General features: G+C 31.1%; 2 protein-coding genes and 2 long non-coding RNA genes across 4 annotated transcripts in view; 2 read left to right on the top strand and 2 right to left on the bottom strand.

Annotated features, from left to right (window-relative positions):
* LOC127898719 (uncharacterized) overlaps positions 1-22730 on the bottom strand; it is a 93205-nt gene extending 70475 nt beyond the window's left edge. The window contains exons 1-3 of the long non-coding RNA XR_008055681.1: positions 22496-22730; positions 21926-22058; positions 21155-21360 (exon numbers count right to left, since the gene is read on the bottom strand). This is a non-coding gene — a long non-coding RNA (uncharacterized LOC127898719). The remainder of the gene's footprint in view (positions 1-21154; positions 21361-21925; positions 22059-22495) is intronic.
* LOC107177391 (RING-H2 finger protein ATL52-like) lies at positions 7967-8665 on the top strand. The gene has a single exon (XM_015531135.3). The coding sequence runs from the start codon at positions 7996-7998 to the stop codon at positions 8527-8529; it is 534 nt and encodes a 177-aa protein (XP_015386621.1). The 5' UTR covers positions 7967-7995; the 3' UTR covers positions 8530-8665.
* Positions 14528-15361, top strand: LOC102624680 (RING-H2 finger protein ATL33). The gene has a single exon (XM_006495222.3). The coding sequence runs from the start codon at positions 14675-14677 to the stop codon at positions 15227-15229; it is 555 nt and encodes a 184-aa protein (XP_006495285.1). The 5' UTR covers positions 14528-14674; the 3' UTR covers positions 15230-15361.
* LOC102630304 (uncharacterized) lies at positions 19110-20447 on the bottom strand. The gene is made up of 3 exons (XR_008055680.1): positions 20299-20447; positions 19884-20184; positions 19110-19334 (listed from the first exon to the last, which is right to left on the bottom strand). It is a non-coding gene; the product is annotated as an uncharacterized LOC102630304 (long non-coding RNA).
* Positions 22731-24011: the final 1281 nt, after the last annotated feature.

Here is a 24011-nt window from a genome sequence, read left to right as displayed (position 1 = left end):
AAATTAATAATAAAATTTTAGAGAGAATAAGAAGAATGGAAAGTAGTCTGTTAGTCTGCTAAGGTTCAACATGAATCAATGGATTGGTGATAAGATTTTATAGAGACTGACCGTAATGGAAACAAATAAGGAGTGTCCAAATATGTTTGAACTACATCACCTTTTTCTATTTGTCTACACGTGTATCATTTTCTTTAAGGCTTAAGGTTATAATGTAACTATATACTTGTGAAATGGCAACATCATAAATGGAAAAGAAATAGTTTTAAAAGCTAAAGTGCAGTACATACATTGCACAAATAAAATGGCAAACAGAGCTTATAGATAATTGTCCATAAAGGCTTTATCACACAGTGGTTGGAACAAAGTACTTAATCCCCTAAGGAACAAAATATAACAAAAATATTTGCCTATTTTTCATGTATCCATCTAATTCTAAATCCAATCACTTTCAAAATGCCACATTTACCTAATAAGTAATCAAATATAGATAATGTTTAATTATTAATAATTTAACATACTTGGGATTCAATCAAAAAAGTAATTTGAATAGCTTGTGAATCTCTATCATTCCTAGTTGTATATGGCATTGTGAAAGAAGTTTAACATATAATTACTTCCACTATATACTATCTACTTTGCTACCAATAATATAATTACATTCAAGTTGATCACTGCATCAAATTTAAGATATAAAGTTATTAATCTACCAAATTTCATTCAACTAAGCCTAAGCCTAAATATTTAAGTGTAATAGAACAAATAATTTACATTTCCTTTGGGAAATCAGGAGATTTCCATTTCTCTTTCGTTTTTAGTCTTCTTTATCTGGTAATTAGTGATTGATTCGGTCTTTTTTGTCTGATACCTGGTAGTTTTTGTCTCATTCCAGTCAAAACCTTCATTCTTTGCACCCTAATCCAACTTTGTCCAAACATTGATCTAATGTTTGCCCACATGGTTGGTGCGTTGCTCTTGCACATGCTACATGTAAACCACAATGTTTGAACCACTTTCATTGACTATGTAGTGAGTGGATTGCTTCTAGTGGAAAGAACAATGATCTTTTGACTAAACCACATATCAAGCTTATGTACCTCAAAGAGACCATAGTCATTGTTAATAGACAATTGTGTGAAAAAGTCATCATCATTGCATATGTATATTAGCTTACCATCCCAAAGGCTGAGTAATAGTCATTTGTAAATTCTCATCACATTTTGATGTGCCTTCTCAATACCCTGCTTATCATTTTATTGATAACAAAAACAGCGCTCGTTGTATCTAGAACAACAACCTTAAGCTTATACTTAATACCAATGAATCGAACATAAACATGTGCATTATCATCAACCCCTTTAACCATAGAGAATATTGCTTTTACTATTACAATTGATATTCAAAATTCATAATAAAATTTGATATAAATGTTACCAACTAACAAAACTGAGCTATAATTAAACCCTAAACCATCTAACATAATTCAATTTCATAGCTACATTTCACATGCATTGTAGTTTATGTTAACACAACTTAACAACTAACAAAACAAAGCTACAAATGACAACATCAAATATATCTCTTTAATATTAAAATATGTAGGTGATGGTCAACCAAGTTCAATAATATCAAGGTACACATTCTAAAAATAAGATGAACAAAACTTGCTCCATAATCACAATACAACAAACTTTGTGTTGGGAAATATGTCTTATTTTTCAATGAGAATTTCCTAAAATATCTTCTTCTATAGTAGCATTCATATTTAAGGAATAAGTAATTTTTCATTTGAAACTTGATTTATTCAAAAAGGAATATAGCTAGTATACTTCTCTTACAAAAATAATTAGTATATATAGAGAAGTTTGGTTCACTTTTTGGTATAATACATCAATCAGTTCTATGCAAGTAGACAATTTCTAGTGTAAGAGAAATAGTAGGTTTATTGAGAGAATTGAGTGTTGTTGGAGTTTTGGGTGTGAGGAAAAATACAAAAGTGACTATAATAATTTTTTACATAGTAGATTTTTTTCTCATCATCCTCAGCAATTGTGATTTTTCTCTAATATATGAGTTTTTCACATAAATTCTTATGTTGTGTGATTTATTTTATTCACTATCTATTTTTTGTTTATTATTTGTATGATATTTTTGCCTTCAATATTTTGGGTGGGATTAAAATTCCCTAACAAGTGGTTGTCGTGTGTTGCCCACATTGACTAGTAAAAAAAAGATGCTTATTGTTAAGTTATGTCCTACATTCGCTAGTAAAAGGGAGATACTTGCATTAATATGTAGGATAGGTCACTTTATCTAATAAGCTAGTCTATTAGGTTGGATACTTAGAAATCTTGAGGCAAAGACCCCCCAACAATTGGTATCAGAGTTAGACCTTAGTATCCGAAATGTGGTGGTGGAACAACTCAAGGGCGTTGCACGAAAGGACTGGGCTCTGACAATGGTTTCGTCCGATGAGGGGATTGTTGAGTTATTCCACATTAGCTAGTAAAATGGAGATACTTGTGATTGTTGAATTGTGTCCTACATTGGCTAGTAAAAGAGGGATACTTGTGATTGTTGAGTTATATTCCACATTAGTTAGTAAAAAGAGGATACTTGGGTTAATTTGTAAGATAGGCCACTACACCCAATATGATAGTCTTTTGGGTCGGATACTTAGAAATCTTAAGCCAAGGCCCTCCAATACTTTGAAAATATTTATGAAACACATGTAATATCATAAAAAAAAAATCAATAATAGATTTGATAAACAAGAAGCTCATACCCAAATAGATCTTCAAAACTCTTGGATACTGCTTGCCTTTTTTAGTTTTTGGGTGAGTTCACATAAAATCTTTCTGTTCTCTCAACTGGAGATAAGAAAAAGAGGAAGATGAAAAGATAAATGAAGGGCCAATAGGGTTTTTGTAGTCAGTGGTAAGTGGGTTACTTGTGAAATATATAGGGGGAATATACCCAAAGTTTCCCTCTAATTCCATGTCTTCTCTTTATTTCCCATAGATGCCAGTTGAGCTTAATCTCAAGCTTTGAAATGATGTTTGCGGTGGGTTTATGTCATGGCTTGGGTTTGAGAAACATTTTATTCTTTATTTAATAATTTGTATCAATTGTTCTTATTTTACCAATGGACTGTTAGGGTTAATAGTCAAACTTAACATTTTGTCACTTGTGGGAGTATTTTCTAAACAAGTGTCAGCTATATGATGAATGTCCAAACATGGGTCTCCTGGGTAAAAATAACCTTTATAAATAATTGTGCTTAAAATTGTGGCTCTTGCATTACTCATATAAATAAATATTTATAATGTAGAGATGGATCTTGCTTTTATTAATCAAGCCTCAATTTTCAAGCTATGCTATATAATGGATTTTAACTTTAAAAAGTCCCTTGATTAGAATAGTAGTAATATATCTAAAAAAAATTAAGTTAAAAGAAAAATAACACATTTGACAATTATAGATTTGATATTCGCAAAGGAGAGGGATGAAGCCGGTGAAAAAAAAAGTTTATTTAATTATAAAATTGCCTTTACTGAAACCTATATAAGAATTTTTATATTAATTAGTTATGTTCCCTCTGTAATTATCATCACTTATCTGAGCTCATCATTTGGGTAGTAAATGCGTAATCTCAAATGACGTTTAGAATAAATATTTTGAGAGTTAAGATTCATTATAGCTCCTTTTATTAAGTGTATCTTCAATTTCTTATTACTAAAGTTATCCTTGTACAATAAAAAATACTGAATTTAAAAAAAAAATTCAACCCCTGGAAAAAAAAAATGTGGTTAGCTTCTCCACTGATTGAATCTAGAAGTTGAAGGAACCTGAGAAATATTTTGTCTTGCCTCCTCTAAAACAACAGAGAAATGGCCCAAGTGGGTATTATTTAAATTAAATGACAAAAGTACAGAATTGATGAATATTATTTTTTATGCTTAATGATTAATGATCACAATTAACAGATTCCTCAGATATGACCAGCTAAACCTAGCCTTTCGTCGCAGGTGCTTTTGTATTAGAAAATTACCTTATTATATAAATTTTGTAACTTCAGATACTTACGAGGAAAATGGGGAGAGAAAGTTGTGGGGTACATGGCCACCCCTTTCACTTACTATATACGACATGAATGATATACTCTTTGGCTGGGGATGCTAGTTGGCTTTTGATTGCTCTCTTGCTTTCTTGGCTTATTGCAACTTGCAAGCGGTGAAAAGGCTCTAGTTCGTTTTTAAGGTCAATTGAATAATTAAATAAAACTATTTGATAATCTTTCGACTCAATCTTTAAGGACATATAAAGTAGCTATTTGGTTTATAAGAGTAGGTATGCATTATGTTATTTAAATTTGTGACATTTTATATAAATTTATGAAGTAAATTTCATTCATCATATGGACAGAAATATTTCTCATTAACACGTCAAAACTTGGAAGAAGTTAATGAAAATAATTTTATATGTGAGTGTTTGTTCTCAAGAACTTGATTGAATAGTTTTCAAATAATTTTATTTGACTGATCACTAAAATTCAAATCCTACAAATGGTAGAGACTAAAAAATTAATTTAAACTTTATCCACTCAAACCTCATGTTTGTTATACTTGTTGAGAAATTTTGCCAAGTGAATTACTTAGCTATCATTCATAGATAAAATTTTTTTCTTTAATTTTTTTAATAGGTATATAAATATTCTTTAATTTGAACTAGAGGTGGCAAAAATACCCGCCAGGTCCGAACCCGGACTGTACCCGGGCGTTGTGGGCAAAAATAAACTTGAGAGAAATCGAGAAATTGAGGGAAACTCAAAAAAATTCGATAATCAGTAAGCAGATGATTCACGAACCGTCTATTGAAATTTCATCTATGGATTGGACGAAATTATCCCGGACTGAAAAAAAAATGAAAGATCTGACTAATAGAACAAGCAGAATCAGAAATCAAATATATATTATTTTAAATATTAATATTTATTTGACTCATTTATTATACATATATAAAGTTTTAAACACTTAAAGTTAATATTTTCATGTCAAATTTTATTGAAAAAAAATTAAAACTTATAAAATTACTAAAAAATAAAAAATATATACACATATAATATTAAAAAATATAAAATTCGGGTACCCGGAGTAAAATCCGGACCCGGACCGATTGCATCCGGGCAGGGTCCGATCATTGCAATACCCAGACCCGACTCGGAGTTTTGCCATCCCTGAACAATTTAGACACACAATGTTGTGCACTTATCAAAACAAATTTGGACTTGGTAGAAAACAAGCTAGGAATATAAAAATAATAATTATAAAAACATGCTTATTTTAAAGCTCAATAATTGAAATAACTTATATACAAATCTTGAAAGAGATTGGTGGCTAATGGAATCCTACTCGTATCACTAACTAAAAAGTGCAGGCTTTTATATGAAACGGTAACATCTTCGATCAATTTAATTATCTGGGATGGTGGGAATCAAATCTTGAAGCACCTATCAATAAATTAAGTTTCATTATTTGAACTTCTTTGGGTTTATATTATGGCTTAGTTGGACAAGTTAAGATCTACCAAGTTGTCATTTGATGCATAATTAAGTGCCAGATACAAGATTTTTTAGAGACAATCTCTTTTGGACCTTTTTATTTCTTTCTTTTAGCAAATTAGTGCTATTTTCATCACTTGAATCCTTTGTTGAGAAAGAAGCAATTTGTATCATACAGATACAGGATTTTTTAGCGGACAATCTCTTTTGGACCTTTTTATTTCTTTCCTTTGGCAAATTAGTGTTATTTTCATCACTTGAATCCTTTGTTGAGAAAGAAGCAATTTGTGTCATACATGCTCCAAAATTGGATGAAGTTATATCAATATGTCCTCAGTAACACTTAAGTGATAAAGTACACTTTTTTAACTAATTGAGTAGGGATTAGTTAGGGATGGCAAAATTTAGATCCAGATTAAACTTTTGGCATCCGAATGTGGGTAATATCTGCACGGATTGCGGGTGGATATTCCGGATATCCGGATCTGTATAATAATAAATTTAATTTTAATTTTAAATTTAATAATTTACATAATAATATTAAATAAAATTCAATTATAATTTAATAATCAATAATTTAACATCAATTCAACATAAATAACATACAACACCATAAATTCACAAACAATAGTTTCACAATATAAATCAAACATAAAAAAAAAATCTAAAGTAAACCGATTTATTACAATATTCTTTAGTTATTATTATTAGTTTTTAACATATTTTTTATAGTTAAAGAAGATTATAGAGTTAATATAAATAATTTAATTTATAGATTTTTCAATTGAAATTTAATTAAATAAATAATTTAATTATAAAATAATGCGGATCCAAATTTGGATCCGCACTGATCTTGTTTTTTAAGATCTGGATCCGCATTTTTTAACATTTGGATCCTGAATTTTTCAGATCTAAATCTTTGTGAATTCGGACCGGATCCGGAGTTTATTGCCAACCCTAGAAATGAGAAATTTCAACTACTAAGTACTAATTTGTGTTCTACATAGTTACTCGAAATGAGGTTTCCACTGAGATAGAATATATATGCGGATGCACATAATTGGTCTTTATGTAAACATGGAGGTATTATGGGAATCACATAAAAATTTGGTATAGTGACATAAAGTTTCAAATTTTGCCTGGTACTAGTCCTTTTGAGTTTTGATAAATCACGTACAGCACATTAATGGAACCTCCAACAAGTCAAGAGTGCCGTGGGCTACATGTAGCCTTAACCCATGTGCAACATTGTTAGCAAGCCGAGCCATTGCTATCACCACCGCCACGTACCTATACGTAACTAATAATACAATTAGTCCTTGAGGTTAATTGAGTACCTTATCTTTTATATATGTGTCAAAGGAGATTTGATAGAGTATAATAGGTCCTCGAATTCGAATGGTTAAATTATTGAATTATTGAGAATCCTTCAAGATAACTTATATCACACTAATTGCCTAAGATTTGGTTCTTGATTTGATTGGCTCATATGAGATTTCATCACTTTACATATTGGTGGCGTTCTCCACTCTCAAAGGCTCAAAGTTTTTTTACATCATTTTTTTTCTAGGCCTTTCTTTTATAGAGTTATATGAATAATTTATTTGCATTTATGCTATTTTATTCTTCTCATATCTAGAAATTCTCTTATTTGGAAGATTGGTCATGCCCTCTCAGTCACATGATTTAAACTCTAAAAATTTTAAAAGATTTTATATTATGTGATTTTAAATAATAGTAACAGTGTACGACTCAAATTTAATTTTTATAATATTTTTATTTATTCACCATCAATTAGTTATGTGAATTTTACTTATAAAAATTTCAAATCATTCTTGCAAAGTTCACACCATTTTTTTTTTGGGTGAGTAATGACTACAAAAAATTAGATACAGAATTTTTATTTTTAATTCACATTGCATTTATAATTCGCTAGAGCCAAATATAAATTCCTCCATCCTTCAAATTTATACTTAACGGATTTAATTTAAAAACAAAAAAAAACAAGAAAAGAAAAAATCACCTTCTTTCTTGCTTCTCTAATTGACTTTTGCTTTGGATCGAAAAGAAGCACATGCTCACCTTTAACAAATTTTGAATCTTCTAATAAAATCAATTTATGGTTCCTCGGTCCTAAACTAGATAAGGAAGATCTAATAATTGACAAAATTTTGGTAAACAAACAACAAAGAATACTACAACTTCTATGCCAAAATTAATAACCGAAACAGCCTATCATTTTCTTCAATTGAGCCTGAGCCTGTACATGTCCGTGTTACCCACGTCTAGAGAGTGATACTGAAGCCTTTCTTTTGTTAGCACATGCACATATAAATTATAAAAAAAATGTGTGGCGGGATCCTCAAGTCACCTAGCAATCAACGCCCAATTTAACTCTCTGTCCGGCAACAACTTTTGTAGCTCAAGTAACAATAATGGATGGAGAAGGTGCAGGACATCAACCTGGATGGCAATTTAGCCCTCTTCTGATCGGCCTGCTCGGGGTCATTGCCGGTTTCATGATGGTTGCAACTTACCACTGCATTTCCCTTGGCTGCTGCTGCTGCAACAATAATCAGCAAGCACAGGATAACGAACCAAATACGCGACAGGACACTGAAAGAAACTATGATCATCGGCAGGAATGGCCTAGGGACAGGATCAGAACCAGCTCAATGATGAGAGTACTTATGCCGGTGTTTAGATTTAGCAGCAAAGATTGTAATGAAGACACTTGTGCTGTGTGCTTGGGTGACTTCAAGGAAGGGGAGCAAGTTAGAGTTTTGCCTGAATGCTTGCACTTGTTTCATGTGCCCTGCATTGATATGTGGCTTAGTTCACATTCTAACTGCCCGCTTTGCCGTGCCAATGCCAATGCTGCGCCTCCGCCTCACCTTGTCTTGACTCTGCCGGATTCAGGTGGTGCCCCACAACCGGAATTTCATAGAGCCCCGGATTATGGAGTGTGATTATGTGCATTTTCGATGATGCAGGGATTGCTTCAGTTTCAAGTCTGCATGTTCTTTATTTTTGATGTAAATGGTAGTTTAGAGTACCTTGGAAGTCACTCAAGAACCAAAGTTATAGGTGAAATGTGAATGAAAATTGAAGGAGTTGTTCTTACAGATTTTGGTTTTATATTTGTCGCAAGAAAGAAGAAAGATTAAGCCACTCAACGGGTTTAGAAACTTCTAAAATTCTTGATCAATACATTCTCTTTACTGAACTTTTAATGAAAAAAAGTCTTACATAGTTCTAGTATATACCCACTGTTTTGTTAACGATTTAATGTGTGTACACCGTACATAGATAGAGAGCACTAGTTTTTTTTGTTTTTTGTCAAATAGTTTGTTAACCATTCATATTTATTAGAAGTGGAGAAGCTCCTCTAAAAAAATTTAAATAATTACAAAAATACTTTTATTGAAACCTATATAAAAATTTTATATTGAATAGTTATGCTCCAATTATCGTCAAATTCTTGTCAAAATTTATTGCTCTTTCAACTTTAAACTCTTGTCTTTTATGTCTCCCTGTCGACGTTTAAGCTTTTAAAATTGAAATAAATGAGCAATTACAAATTTCAATAATTTCGCCTGTATAGAACAAACATTTAGAGGAGAAAAGCTTATTATGTTCCTTATCAAGTGTATCTTCAATTCCTTATCAACCAAAATACAAAATTCTCTCCGAGAATAAGAAAGTATTTAATTAGAAAAAGTTCCAACCCACCCAAAAAATGCTATTAACTTCGCCATCACCCGATAATTGGGAAAATTTACCAAATTAGCCATAATACTTTAGAAAATTATACAATTAATCACACAAGTTTTTTTATATCAAAACTAGCCAAACAATAAATTTTTGGACCACAATACTCCTGTCAATCTCACCCAAAGCTCACCAAAACCTGTAACTCACCCACACTTCTCACCAAACGGAAGCACCATAGAAAGTCAAATCAGAGACCATCATTGGCGGTAATCTCACCAGAATCCCGTTCAACAACACCAATTCCACCAAAATCACGTTTAATAGCAATCAAGATCTCCAAGATCAACAGTTGAAGTTCAAAAACCCTAGGTTAGCAATTTCAAACACATGCTTATTATATTGTTCTTGTATTTTGTTGTGGTTATGTGTTGTTGTGATGGTGTTGGTGGTGGTGGTGTATTGTCGGATTGTGTTGGCGGCAATATGTTGCAATGGGTGCTGACCAATTCGTGAAAATTTGGAATTTTTGTGCAACAGGTGCCCGTCGCACCAAATTTTGTGCGACAAGCAAGCGTTGCACAAAAAATCAGATTACACAATCTGAAATTTTGTACAACATGTTCCCGTCGCACCAAATTTTGTGCAACTACTTATCTGTTGCACAAAACACCAGATTATACAATGTGAAATTTTGTGCGTCAGGTTCCCGTCGCACCAAATTTTGTGCAACAGCTTATTTATTGCACAAAAAATCATATTACACAAAATTTAGGCTATTTTCTGGAGGTCATAATTTAGGCATATTCTTTTTTTATGTGTAATATATCGTTTCGAAGCTTGCAACGAAACAAATCAAACCCACAATGTGTAACCACATTTGTTATGTTTTTTTTTTATATTTTGTAGGGTTAATGGATTCAGTTGTGCTTCAATTGTGTTACGACGGTTCGTGGGAGACGTTGGCAGATGGGCATATGAAGTACGTGAATGGCAATAATACAGCTTTTCTAATTCGGAAATATTGTACGTTTGATCAGTTTCTGGCAATATTGATGGACAAGAAGAAATCATGTCGAAACGTTTCACAGACGTCGATATGGTTAGAATAGCTACACAATTCAAGAGTTTCTGGCAAGAGTTTATAACCGGAAGAGGTGCAAGAATCTCATTGCGACAAGTCGAAGCTAATTGTATCGTTTTAAATTCTTATGTATTTTGAGAATTTATTTTTTATTTAGTGCACAATTATATATAACAACGTATTTAATTTCAATTATATTGCAAATTTATTATTTCAATTATATGTAAAAAAATGAAAAGTTTTGTAGACACCAATAATAATTATAAATACAAACGTCTAAAATCCAATATCATCATTACATATCGGCGTCACATTATCCTATAGGCCGATATCACCATTAAATACGTTCACAACAATTTTCTTCCTAAGTACTGCCCGTGACCACTAGTAAAATTGAGTTTGAGCCCGAACATTAAATACATCGTGATCATCAACATAAAAAAGTCGCAATCGCCACTACTAGGCTTTTGTTGTGGCACACCCTTACATATTTTGACATTTCAAGGGTCAGCATTCCGCAAGTCATGTCGGACGTTGTAAAATCCGACATCTTCTAACCATCGAGGGAATATGACTTCAAGTGGCTTGAATTTATCCTTGTACGTTTTATCATCACGAACTGCCACCAACGAGTCATAAATCCACACATTTTTTCTTGCGAAGGTCCACTCGAGCTACTATCCAATGATTGCCGCTCAGATTCGCAGGAATGAAAACCTACATACATTAATTAATGCAAGTTAATTGTTATGTTTAAGATCTTAAAAAAAAATAAAAACTATCTTGAATTGTGTAGCTATTCTAACCATATCAACGTCTGTGAAATGTTTCGACATGATTTCTTCTCGTCCATCAATATTGCCAGAAACTGATCAAACGTACAATCTTTCTGAATTAGAAAAGCTGTATTATTGCCATTCACGTACTCCATACGCCCATTCGCCAACTTCTCCCACCAACCGTCGTAACACAATTGAAGCACAATTGAATCCATTAACCCTACAAAATATTTAAAAAAAACATAACAAATGTGGTTACACATTGTGGGTTTGATTTGTTTCGCTGCAAGCTTCGAAACGATATATTACACATAAAAAATGGATATGCCTAAATTATGATATCCAGAAAATAACCTAAATTTTGTGTAATATGATTTTTTGTGTGACAGATAAATTGTCGCACAAAATTTGGTGCGACGGGAACCTGTCGCACAAAATTTCAGATTGTGTAATTTGATTTTTTGTGTGACAGATAAGCAGTCGCACAAAATTTGGTGTGACGAGAACATGTCACATAAAATTTCAGATTGTGTAATCTAATTTTTTGTGCGACGCTTGCTTGTCACACAAAATTTGGTGCGACGGGTATCTATTGCACAAAAATTTCAAATTTTCACGAATTGGTCAGCACCTATTGCAACATATCGCCGCCAACACAGTCCGACAATACACCACCACCACCACCAACACCATCACAACAACACACAACCACAACACAACACAAGAACAATATAAAGCATGCGTTTAAAATTGCTAACCTAGGGTTTTTGAACTTCAACTGTTGATCTTGGAGATCTTGATTGCTATTAAACGTGATTTTAGTGGAATTGGTGTTGTTGAACAGGATTCCGGTGAGATTGCCGCCGATGATGGTCTCCGATTTGGCTCTCTTTGGTGCTTCTGTTTGGTGAGAAGTGTGGGTGAGTTACAGGTTTTGGTGAGCTTTGGGTGAGATTGACAGGGGTATTGTGGTCCAAAAATTTGTTGTTTGGCTAGTTTTGATATAAAAAAAAACTTGTGTGGTTAGTTTTGTAATTTCTTAAAGTATTATGGCTAATTTGGTAAATTTCCCTGATAATTGTGTACAACTATGATATGAAATTAGAATGTTGTTTTATCTAGTAGAAATATCTAAACAAGTTCTAGCAAACAAAATAGCAACCCCATAAAACGGGGCGTGTCACTGCTTTACGAGCATGAGCATAATTCGATCCACAAAAAAAGAGTATTTCAAAAAATGGGTAGAAGCTCATTTAGTCCCTATATTTTAAAATTAGCATTCATTTAGTCCTTATATTTTTAAAAATACCTCGAAATATCCCTGTCGTTAAAGTATTGATACCCCTACCGTTACTTTTATTTCTTTTGGCTTACTTTTATAATATTACCCTTTTATAATATTTTTTTTGTTTGGACATTAATAAAAAGAAAATAATTAAATTACTAATTTAACCCTAAAAAATTTTAAAAAATTATATTAATTTTTAATTGTCAAAAATTAAATTGTTACTTTTTATTTCTTTTGGCTTACTTTTACAATATTACCCTTTTATAATAAATTTTTTATTTAGACATTAATAAAAAGAAAATAATTAAATTACCAATTTAACCCTAAAAATAAAAAAAAGTATATTAATTTTTAATTGTCAAAAATTGTATGCAAACTATCAAGTGTGCAAATGGTGCTTGCAAAAAAATTAATATAATTTTTTTTATTTTCTAAGGTGAAATTGGTAATTTAATTATTATTTTTTATTAATGTCCAAACAAAAAATTATTATAAAAAGGGTATTATTGTAAAAGTAAGCCAAAAGAAATAAAAAGTAACGGTATGAATATCAATACTTTAATGACGTGGATGTTTCGAGACATTTTTTAAAAATATATGGACTAAACAGACGCTAATCTTAAAATATAGAGATTAAATAAACTTTTACCCTTCAAAAAATTATAAAGATATTATCAATAAATTTCTCGAATTTAACTAAATTTTTTGTAAATGGGCCGAGACATCCTACTCAAGAGTATAATAATGATCCAACAATCTGACAAAATCAGCCCAAGCCAAACTCTACGTCCCCAGCTATACAGCTCAAGGAAGAAGAATTTGGACCGTTAAATAAACATTGTCGGAAAATTTTATTATTATTATTAACGTAACTCAACACTAGGGATGGCAATGGGAAGGGGAGGGGAGGGGATCAATCTCTCCGTACTCATCTATAATATTTTACGTATGTCCCTGTCTCCTCCCCGTCCCCGTCCCCGTCAGAATTACTTGAGAGAATCTCCATCCCCTTCCCGAATAATAACAGGGGATCCCCGAGGGTCCCCGATTCCCGAATAATTAAAACATTCTTTTTTATTTTTGATTTTGAGTTAATCATATTAAAATAAAAAAATTCAAATAAAAGTAAAATTTGAAATATATCTTACATTAATATCCATTACAAAAGTCACATACATTAAATTAGTAAGTAACGCAGCATGCAAGGGATACAAACTTCTTTTACAAACTATCATGAACAAATTAATAGTCTAATACAAAATTGTTACAAATAAAATCGAATTTAGATTCAAAATTAACTTTTTCAATGGTGGCGTGGGCACTTTATAAATGTGGACTATTCCCTTTGCAACACAATAGTTCAATCGGAGCAAATCAAGAGCAAATATTAAATTAGATTAGATTAGATTAGATATTAAAATTGTGATTTGCTGTGGGCAATTATAACATCTAAAAATAAATAAAAAATAGATTTAAGTTTAAAATATTTAAGGAATATTAAAATTAAAAATATTTTGGACTAATAGAATCTACTCGGTCTTTTTAATGTCCTAAATAAAAATTTAGAATTTTAATTAGTTAATTAGGCCTAAAAGTTTAATAATATAAATATTTTGATATTTTTTATTTTTACCAATATTTATAATTTTATAATTTAAATTTTATTATTTATTTACTAGTAATTTTAAAAAATTAAAATAAAAATAAAAATTAAAATAGGGAAATGGGTAGGGGATGGGAATTCCACCTCATCCCCGTCCCCTCCCTGAATAAAAAATTAGGTAAAAAAATTTTCCCGTCCCTTCCCCGAATAAGAAATTGGGTAAAAAAATTTCTCCATCCCTTCTCCATATAAAAAATTAGGTATAAAATTATCCCCAGACCCTCTCCAAATGAGAAAAATCTTCAAAAGTACCCATTTCTGTAGAAATTTTTGCTACACTTACTCAGCACACACAGCAACAGTAGTGGGAGTGAATGTTACGTTGTAACATAGGGGATTTTATTACTATTATTATTATTATTATTAATTTATCAACATTTTCTCGGAAAATTTTTTAATGAAATATACAGTAACAAACGTAGCCATCATCATGATGTCACGTGAACTTCTTCTCTAACCTCTCTCAAATTTTCTTTCAATTCAATTATTGCCCTCGAATTCTCAAAAACCCTCCAACAAAACTACACCACCAGTCTTTTCTCCCTCTCTCTCACCTCAATTAAATTCAACACCCCCCCCCCCCCCAAACATGGAAAACGCACCCACCATTCTCCGGGAACCGCAGCCGGATTTCCCGCCGTCGCCCAGCAGCTTCGACCTATCCCCTCTGGAGTTCATCCTCGCCCTCTTAGCCGTCATCACCATCCCCGCCTTGGTTTACGCTTTCTTCTTCGCCGTCAAATGCCCCCCGTGGCCTTTCCGCCGGCGGGAGAGGAGCTTCAGCCGCCGAAGCTCCGGGGAAAGCGCCGGTGCGGAAAACGGCGTCGTGTCGAAAGCGAACGAAGGCACGGAGATGGCATCGGGGCTCAAGTATAGGAAGGAGGCCCATGTTAAGGACGTGGGCACCGAGTGTCCCGTTTGCTTGTCTGCGTTCGCTGACGGCGAAGTGGTTCGGCAGCTGAGCGCGTGTAAACACTCTTTCCATGCTTCTTGCATCGACATGTGGTTGAAATCTCACTCCAATTGTCCGATCTGTCGCGCTCCCGTTCCCGCCAAGCCCCCTAATAATAACAACGCCGCCCCGCCGCGAGGTAGAGACGATGATCTTCACCAAGGTTTACCTGATTCCGCCAGCTTAGTCTGATAGCATAAGTTTTTCGGATAAAGTTCAAATCACGAGAAAATCTCTTAATTTATAATATTTAGAAAAAAAATATGAAATGTTTAAAATTGCGAAAGTTGAGAAATGGAAAGATTTTGCAAACAATTTCGTGAATGGATATGAGTTTTTATTTTTTATCTTTTCTTTTCGTATTTTTTTCTTTTTGAATGCTTTGATTATGAAATTAATGGGCAGTAGCTAGTCAACATCTGTTGACTATTGATTTATTTTTATATGCTCTGGGGATAGCAGTAGCAACTACGAGAGTGTTTTTTTTTTATGGTATCTCAATCTGACAACTCAGTCGACTCATTTAATAATGTTGAATGATTAACAAACAATTTGATTCATCATCACATGGACAGGTGTATGGTTTTTGGTAATAACTCACGCCAATGAATAAAAACAATAGGGCATTTAAAGACTTTAATTGTTTTGATCACAGAAATCACACGGTTTACATGGCCCATCCTGCGGCCACTAAGCGTCCAAGTGGCTGCATCGTTAGGTGGAAGATGAGACGCTGACTTCACTATTCAGTTAGGTATCAACATATCATTATTGGCCGGCTACTTGGGGTAATGATATACCGTAAATGAATTTGAGTCTTTTGGCTGATGACGAAAGTGAAAATGAGAAACTTTGATGATGAATTGATGATGAGTGGTGCCTGTCAATTACTTGACTGCTTGTGCTTTTGCTCACCAGCTTTCATTTGTTCATTACTTTGTTTTCTTTGCATTTTGCGCTTCCATTTTGGACTTCTTGTCTGCTTCTTCAGATATATAAGGGATCCTGACTTGAATCATGTATATAATAACAAAACAAGCCATGTGGGGTGGCTGTAGTCGGTTGTTATGGTAGTAGTTATTTTGGAAAGTTAATTCGGTGTTTTTGATGGACAATTAATAAACATTATAAAATTTTTAGATTAGCTGGAATGAGATTGTTCTAACTTAACAAAAGTTTTCAGTTTGAGACTTGAAAATGCAGTTGCGTTAAAGACTTGTTGGAAGAGCTTTGTCTCCTTATGGTTCTACCAGACTTGAATCTGGATTAATTGAGATTCAATGTGGTCTTTGGATACCAGATGATTTAATATACCGAAAAAAATACACATGATAAATAATAAGCAAAAAATTAAATAAATTCAAAATTTTAAATATTTTTTCATAATATAGTGATAGTTGTTAATTTCTATACATTTAAATATTGAGTGATGATACAGCCACAAACTCTTGTACAAACTTATATTATACAAACTAATTTGTTATTAATTCATTGGGTGAATGAATATACAAAATAATAAAAATAAATCATGTGGGTCAAGAGATATTTAATTCAACTAATTTTATCATGCCACATCAGTTTGTACAAAATAAATTTATACAAGAGTTTGTGGCTATATTATCACTCTTAAATATTTTATAATAAAACATTCATAACCGCCTTGGGGCTAAACATAAAATATAAAATTTCACTTTGGACTTGAGAGGTGCTAATTTTTTGGGTGGGATATTTTCACCCACTATTTGTGTAAACTCACCACGCTTATAAATATTATTTAGAACAAGTTCATATTATTTTTAAAGAAAATTTTAAATCAATAAAAAAATTTGTACAATTAATCAATTAAATCTTTCTTATAACTCTTGTAAACATTTTCTTACTTCAGTTTCTTTGACCATTTTTTATTATGATGGTTGTTTTAACATAAGTTTTATTTGACTATTTTACTCTTATGATATAAAATGACCCAATTGGCTGAAAAAAATATGTATTCTTATATTTAATAGTTTGGGTGTTTAGTTTTGTAATCTATATCAAACTTTTTAAATGAAATCTAATAATTTTTAATACCTTACACGTAAATGACATAAATTTGAACGAATAATTTACATGAGTAAAGTAGAATTGACACATCATTTAAAAAAAATTAAATTTAATATAAAAATTTAAAAAAATTGAAGTTAAAGTAATTTTTTTAGTACGTTTACCTTATAAAGATAAAATAATCAATTTGAATATAGGCCAAAGTAATTTTAGCAGTCAAATATAATAAAAAAACCTAAATCACAAAAAAAATTGTCACATATTTAATTAATTAATTCTCCAAAATTCTTCTTTATTTCAAAATTTAAAAAATAATTTGAACTTTTTGTAATTACGTTGTAGAGGTTAGGTAGGCTTACAAAAATTACGAGATAGAAATATCACTAGTAGTGATCTTTTATTTTCTCAAATTATGTAAACCTATCCCATTTCAGTACACACACATAATTTAAATTATTTTTAATAACTTAAAATAAATAATAAATTTGGTTAATTGATCAATTTAATAAATTATTATGATCTTGAGCGACTTCATTGAAAAATGAAGGATTTGCATTTCACTAATTCTTTAACAAGATACAATTGGTAGTTATTTATTGGATAAGAATATAAAGTTAATTAAATTTTAACCGTATATTGCTATACATGAAGATGAGACAGAAGATTATGAAAAATTGAGCATAATTTAACTTAAATAATTTACATACATTCACCTCCAGACATTGTTGTTCAAGTTAAATTTAAAGAATATTTATAATCTTCTAGCCTATGCCTCTATATAGCCATTAAGTTTGATGGGTAATTCACAGTAAAAACTGTTATTTGTTAGGTTAGGACCCTTAGTATATACAATAGACCTTATTCACTTCCTTCCATCAAAACAATGAGTAAATTATTCTTATTTTAATTTTTAAAAATATGTAACAATTATTGATCACATCATTATCTAATCATAAAAAAATATGAGCAGTCATATTTAACCTCAATCCATGAATGTGAGCCATATTAAGTACATCTATGTAACATATTTATGAACCATATTAAGAACATGCATGTAACATTCTCCCACTTAACTCACATAATTTTATCCTTATGAGATAAATTAAATATCATTATTATGGCTATAGTATCTAATCAAACTAAATGATAATGATACTTTATTTATTCAAATAGAAATCTCAATATACATGAATCACTGCAATTGTGCCTATTTTAACAAACATTTCCTTCCATGTATCACAAGTATAGGATTTTTCTTATTTGAATGTATCAATATTGCATTAATGAACTTAATATAAGCCATTCAGGGTCCAAACAAAAAATAGTCTCAATAAATAAATATGACAAACTTAATGTGCACAAACTTAATTTTATTAAAAGTCGTATGTACATAATTAAAGATGAGTATAGTAAACAAACATTAATTTATTCAAGAAGATACATATCACTACAACAAAAAGGATATATAATAGCATCCAAAAAATGCTACCAAAGGTGATTGGTAGCATTTTAGGCAACGCTAAATTTGCCCATGTAACTAAAAGTTTTACTATTTAATAGCATCTATTGAATGCTAACAATTCATATATATAGCATTTTAAAATGGTTAGCAAATCTTATTTTACAGCTTCGTGCAAATGCTATCATTGTGCAGTGTGTAGCATTTATGCAATGCTACTAAATTCCATATATAACATTAAAAAAATGCTACTGAACCTTTACTAATGCTACCGCTTGTCTTTTATAGCACTTTGATAATGCAATTTTACTAACAATTATAACGTTTTGGTAATGTTACAACTAGTACAAAATTAATATATATAGATAATGTAGCTGTTAGTAAATGCTATGGAAGATGTTAAATCTTTATATAGTAGCATTTGTAAAAAGTTATGAATGTTGGTAAATAAAAAAGTATTTTTTTAATGGTTGTTCAATATCATCAATTTAGTTGATAAATTCGTATCAAAATATTTATTCACCAAATATAATTTTAAGTCTCCAATGCCAAATCATTTGATGTGTAATCTATTATTCCTTTCATGAAAAAAAATTAGATACCATATATTTCATCACTGTAACTATATATAAGCATCCAAAATCACATGATCATGTACATCAAAGTATACAAAGAGACTTATACAAAAAATTAAGTATGTTCATGTCATACTTGCAATTTTTTACCCGTTATGTTACCGATAACATCCACACCTTGCCTTCTACTCTTTACAAAATATACTTAAATCTTTACAACCTGCATCATGAATTTAAAACAAAAACATAGTTACATTATGATAATGAAAAGAATTAATAATGATGCTTTAAGAATGACAAATAAAATAATGACTCATTAATAAATACAAATAAAAATAATAATATTGAAAATTCAAAGTAACGAATCTGAATATTTGTATCACAAGAGGAAAATATTTTATTTTTCATTTATCAAGAAAAAATGAAATAACATAAAGATAAGCAATAAGCCAAATCACAACCCACCAAGAGCAATAAGCCAAATCACAACCCACCAAGATTAGCATTTCAAACACATATGGCCTTGGCGTATGGCTCCTAGTAAAAATGAACAAAACAACTACTTTTCATAATAACCACTCTAGAAAAAATTGAACCAAGAAGATAACATAAAGAGGACAATTTTGCATACAAAAAAATATAAAATCAGAACCTTCTCAAAGTAAAAAAATGCAAAATTACTTTCTCATAATGGTAAACTAGATCATATTTGCAAGCGAACTTAAAAATATGAGGTCATTGGAAAAAAGAAAATGATGTAAAAGAATACCTAAATAGATGGACTAGAAAAGTTAGTTGGGAGCAAACATGATAACTCTATCAGCTAGCCATGCAATTGTACTCCCAACAGATTCTTCAATTGTAGTCATATAATGTGTTACTTTCCACAAAAACTTTAGCGGCTGCCTAGCTATATCCACCCAAACTCTTACAACATTAGAACCAAGAGGAATGTGATGAACAAGTGCATTTGGATCACTTGATGACCAACGCTCTTCAGCCACAACTGTATCAGACCCCTCCAAATCAAGCATTTTACACTTAGTAATGTTCGGGATTGCCTTCACACTCTTTAACAGCAACACAAAGACAATTTAATTAAGAAAAACAATATTAGTAATAAGCCTTCAACATTTTATTTTTCATACTTTCACTAAACTTAAAAGTGTAAATAATGTTCTTACCATTGGAGAAGTCAAAGGTGTTTTCGGAGGATTCCCACTTGCTTTGGTTTCATGAAAATGACTCTAAAATGAAAAATAAAAAGTCAGTAACTAAATATTATAACAAATACATAAAAGTGAGTAAAACATAGTACATGCCTGCCTTTTTTGTAACTCTTCAACTAAACTTCGCATATCGGACAATGCTTTCTTCATTTCATCTTGTTCTTGTTTCATTTCAGCATTTTCTTTTTTAATTTCATCATGTTCTTATGTCAACTTAGCTATAATGTTGTCCTTTTGTGATAGTATGGCCAACTTTGAAATGGTGACTCCTTTGCCGATAGCTCTTAAATGAGAATTGTCAAGCCCAAGTACTTGTGAGAGAGCATCATCTCTTAGATTATTTGAAGAATGTTGTGATGGATCTTGCAAAGTTTCTTTTAATTTATCCTGAAAATTTATTTAAAAGTAATATTCATCATGAAAAGATGATAAAAACAAGCATATCAATTAAATAAATGGATATTCTTACAATAGTCTCTCCAGTTGGAATGTTCACGGGTTGACCATCCTTTTTTGTATGTGCTCATATCCATACATCAACTCTAGGCACTTCAGTTTTTCCACTACTTTTTTTCTGTAACAGAAAATAGTTTAGAAATGATTGCTCAGCTAAAATCCTATTATAAAAGAAATATTTTTTTACCATATCTTCTGTCATTCTAGCAAGTCCTCTACGACCTGTTGTTTGTGGGATTTGTTTCTTCCTAATCTTTTTAAATCCTTCACTTCTTTCTTGCACAATTAATATAAACTTTGTTTAGTAACATAGTTACAGCCATAATTACATAATTTAATATAGTAATACACTTACTTTAAAATTTTCACTTGTTTTTTCTTTCACAAAACTTTTCCACTCGCTTATTGATGAGATGTTATCAGGTCTTAACTTCATTCTTTCTTGTTCATTTTTGCTTGCAATATCTTCTAAACTAACCTTGATTTTGAAGCCCTCCAAAGCCCAGCCATCTCCTGGAACACATAAGTTCTTTGCCATTGTCCATCCAATTTGTATCTCCTCTGCAATGTATATTTAATTGAAAATACAAAATAATTTTAATTTCCATTCAATTATGTATTTTCATCCAAATGATATATACTTAAATTACAATAGAGCTACATATCTTAATACATTCCCATAACACTTCTTTCAAGTTCAAAGGAAGTTTCCTCCAATCTGAAATTGTATACGGTACATGCTCTCGTACAAGAGGTCCTAAAAAAGATGATAATGAGGTAGATCCCTCACCAATAGATCCATCTTGCAAGCCCACAGGTTGGGCAACTATCCATATTCTCTTTTTCTTTTCTAAACAAGCAACAATCATTTACACAGGCATGTATCTTCTCATACCCTAAATCAAATGTCTTCAACAATTTTCTCACTGAGTAAACTGATCTAAGAAGCACATTATCCACAGGTAGCATATCATGCAGCAGTTCTAACAATCCATCAAAACTCTTGTCAGACCATTTGTTTACAGCTTTATGTTTGTACAAAGTCACAATACAAAATGATTAATAATTATTAAAAGATGTTGCTATAAACAAATTTTAAAACATATTAAAATAAAATAAATAGTACCAGAAAATTGTATTGGCTGCACCTTTGTTCTTTGACTTTAAATTTCTTCACCAAACCTGCCTCAGAATTGATATGCACGTTGCTGCAAGTCTATTGAGTATGAAGTTGATAATTCCTCAATCAAAGGCTAACACTACACATACCAAACAAGAATTTTGAGATTCTACAATTAAAATTATGTTAATACTGACAATCATAAATCAAAACCCAAGACCAATTTGATCAAAAGAGAAAGAAATCATAACTAGCCAATCTATAATAACGGCATATAAGTTAAAAAATTATATTGATGCAGCTAATTGTAGATATTGCTAGAATGCTAGGGATTGAGAGAAAAAAATAATAATAATAAAGTATAAAACTATCAATAATCCAAAATCAATTAACAAGATAACACGACTTTTCCATTTAAACGTTCAACCATCATACCCATATATAATAGTAAATAATTTAATCATTAATTGCTCAAGTGGATGGAAGAAAAAACACCCAGATTGGGGATGTGCATTTGCTTTGACCTTGGGTATAATGAAATTGAAGTTGCACGAGTAACGGAGCAATAATCCTTACCAAATCAATGATACCACTTCTAAATCATCCAAAAAGCCAAGTAATCTTTCTCAAATCAACAAACATACGTGAAGTGCCCATGGAATCGTTGTTCGTCTTTCTCTATTTTTATCTTTTTTTTTTTCAGATTTAGTTGGAATTAGAGTTGGAGAGAACAATGGGCATGGAGAAGAGATAGCAGAGGAGAATTGTCTAGAAAGGGATCACGGGAAGTGAAATAAAATAATGGGCATTTTTAATTTTTTTTATAAAGTACCCGCCTTTTACTAAAACTACCCGTTTTATATATTTTCAGCCCATTTTTTATTTTTATAATTTTACTATTTTATAAAAATTTTAAAATGCTTTTATATTTACTCACAAAAAATAATGTTATTATATTTGACAATAATATTAGGGATCCTAGTATTTAAGTTTCAACTTGAGACCCAATACTATTTATCACACGTTTATTCGATGATGAATTTCATAACTTATAAAATTAGTTATTCGTCATTAAATAGATGAGTGCCACATCTGTTGAGACTTAAATGCTGGGATACCTAACATAATATTATATTTAATACTATCTTGTAGAATTTTTAGAATGTTAAATTATTAACTGATATTCTATTTACCTTATTTTCATATCACCAATAGGCATTGACGGTCTAATGCTTCAATCCTTTTGTCTTGTAGCAATTTTCAAATGCTATTGTATTTTATCAATCAGAATGCTACCAATGCTATTTTAAAATATTATTACATTTATTACTATTCCTTAACACTTTTCAAATGCTATTTTATTTAATCTTATCTTGTAGCATTTCCTAGATGCTATATAATTCAATATTATATGTAGCATATACAAAAATGCTACTAGTAATTATCAAGTGTCATTAAAACCAAAATGTAATGGCTTTCATACTACAAAGGTAGCGTTACTTTAGAAAATATTACAATAAATTAATATTTGGTAACATTCTTTAAAACAATGCTACAATATAATGTTACCAAAGACCAAATTTGTTGTAGTGTATGTTCAACATGACTATTATATAATTTGGTCAGCAATCATTTAGCCATGGGATCTACAAGCATAAGCTCAATATTTATATACCCAATAGTTACTTCCCAATTCTTGATATGATATCTGACAACTAAATATTTATATCAATATGTTTGCTATTACTCCCACTCTTACTATTCTTTTAAAGAATATTGCAGTTGAATTATCGCAACGTATTTTCAATGGCCTTTTTATAGAAGCAATAAGTTTTAGAATGTGAAATTTTTCAACCATAATGCATGTGTTGTAGCTTCATAACATCCAATAAATTCTACCTCTATTATAGATTAAGCAATTATAGTTTGCTTACCACTCTTCCAAGATATAGCTCATCCAGCAAGAAGGAAAATATATCCTAAAGTGAACTTTCTAGTATCCACAGATCTAGCAAAATCTAAATTCGAATATCCAATTTCCTCGAGATTATCATAATGCATGTATGTGAGTTTGTAGTCTTTAATTCCTTAT

The sequence above is a fragment of the Citrus sinensis genome, chromosome 6 (genome assembly GCF_022201045.2).
Source record: "Citrus sinensis cultivar Valencia sweet orange chromosome 6, DVS_A1.0, whole genome shotgun sequence".
NCBI classification, from domain to species: Eukaryota; Viridiplantae; Streptophyta; class Magnoliopsida; order Sapindales; family Rutaceae; genus Citrus; species Citrus sinensis.
This window is presented reverse-complemented; position numbering and strand designations above follow the sequence as displayed.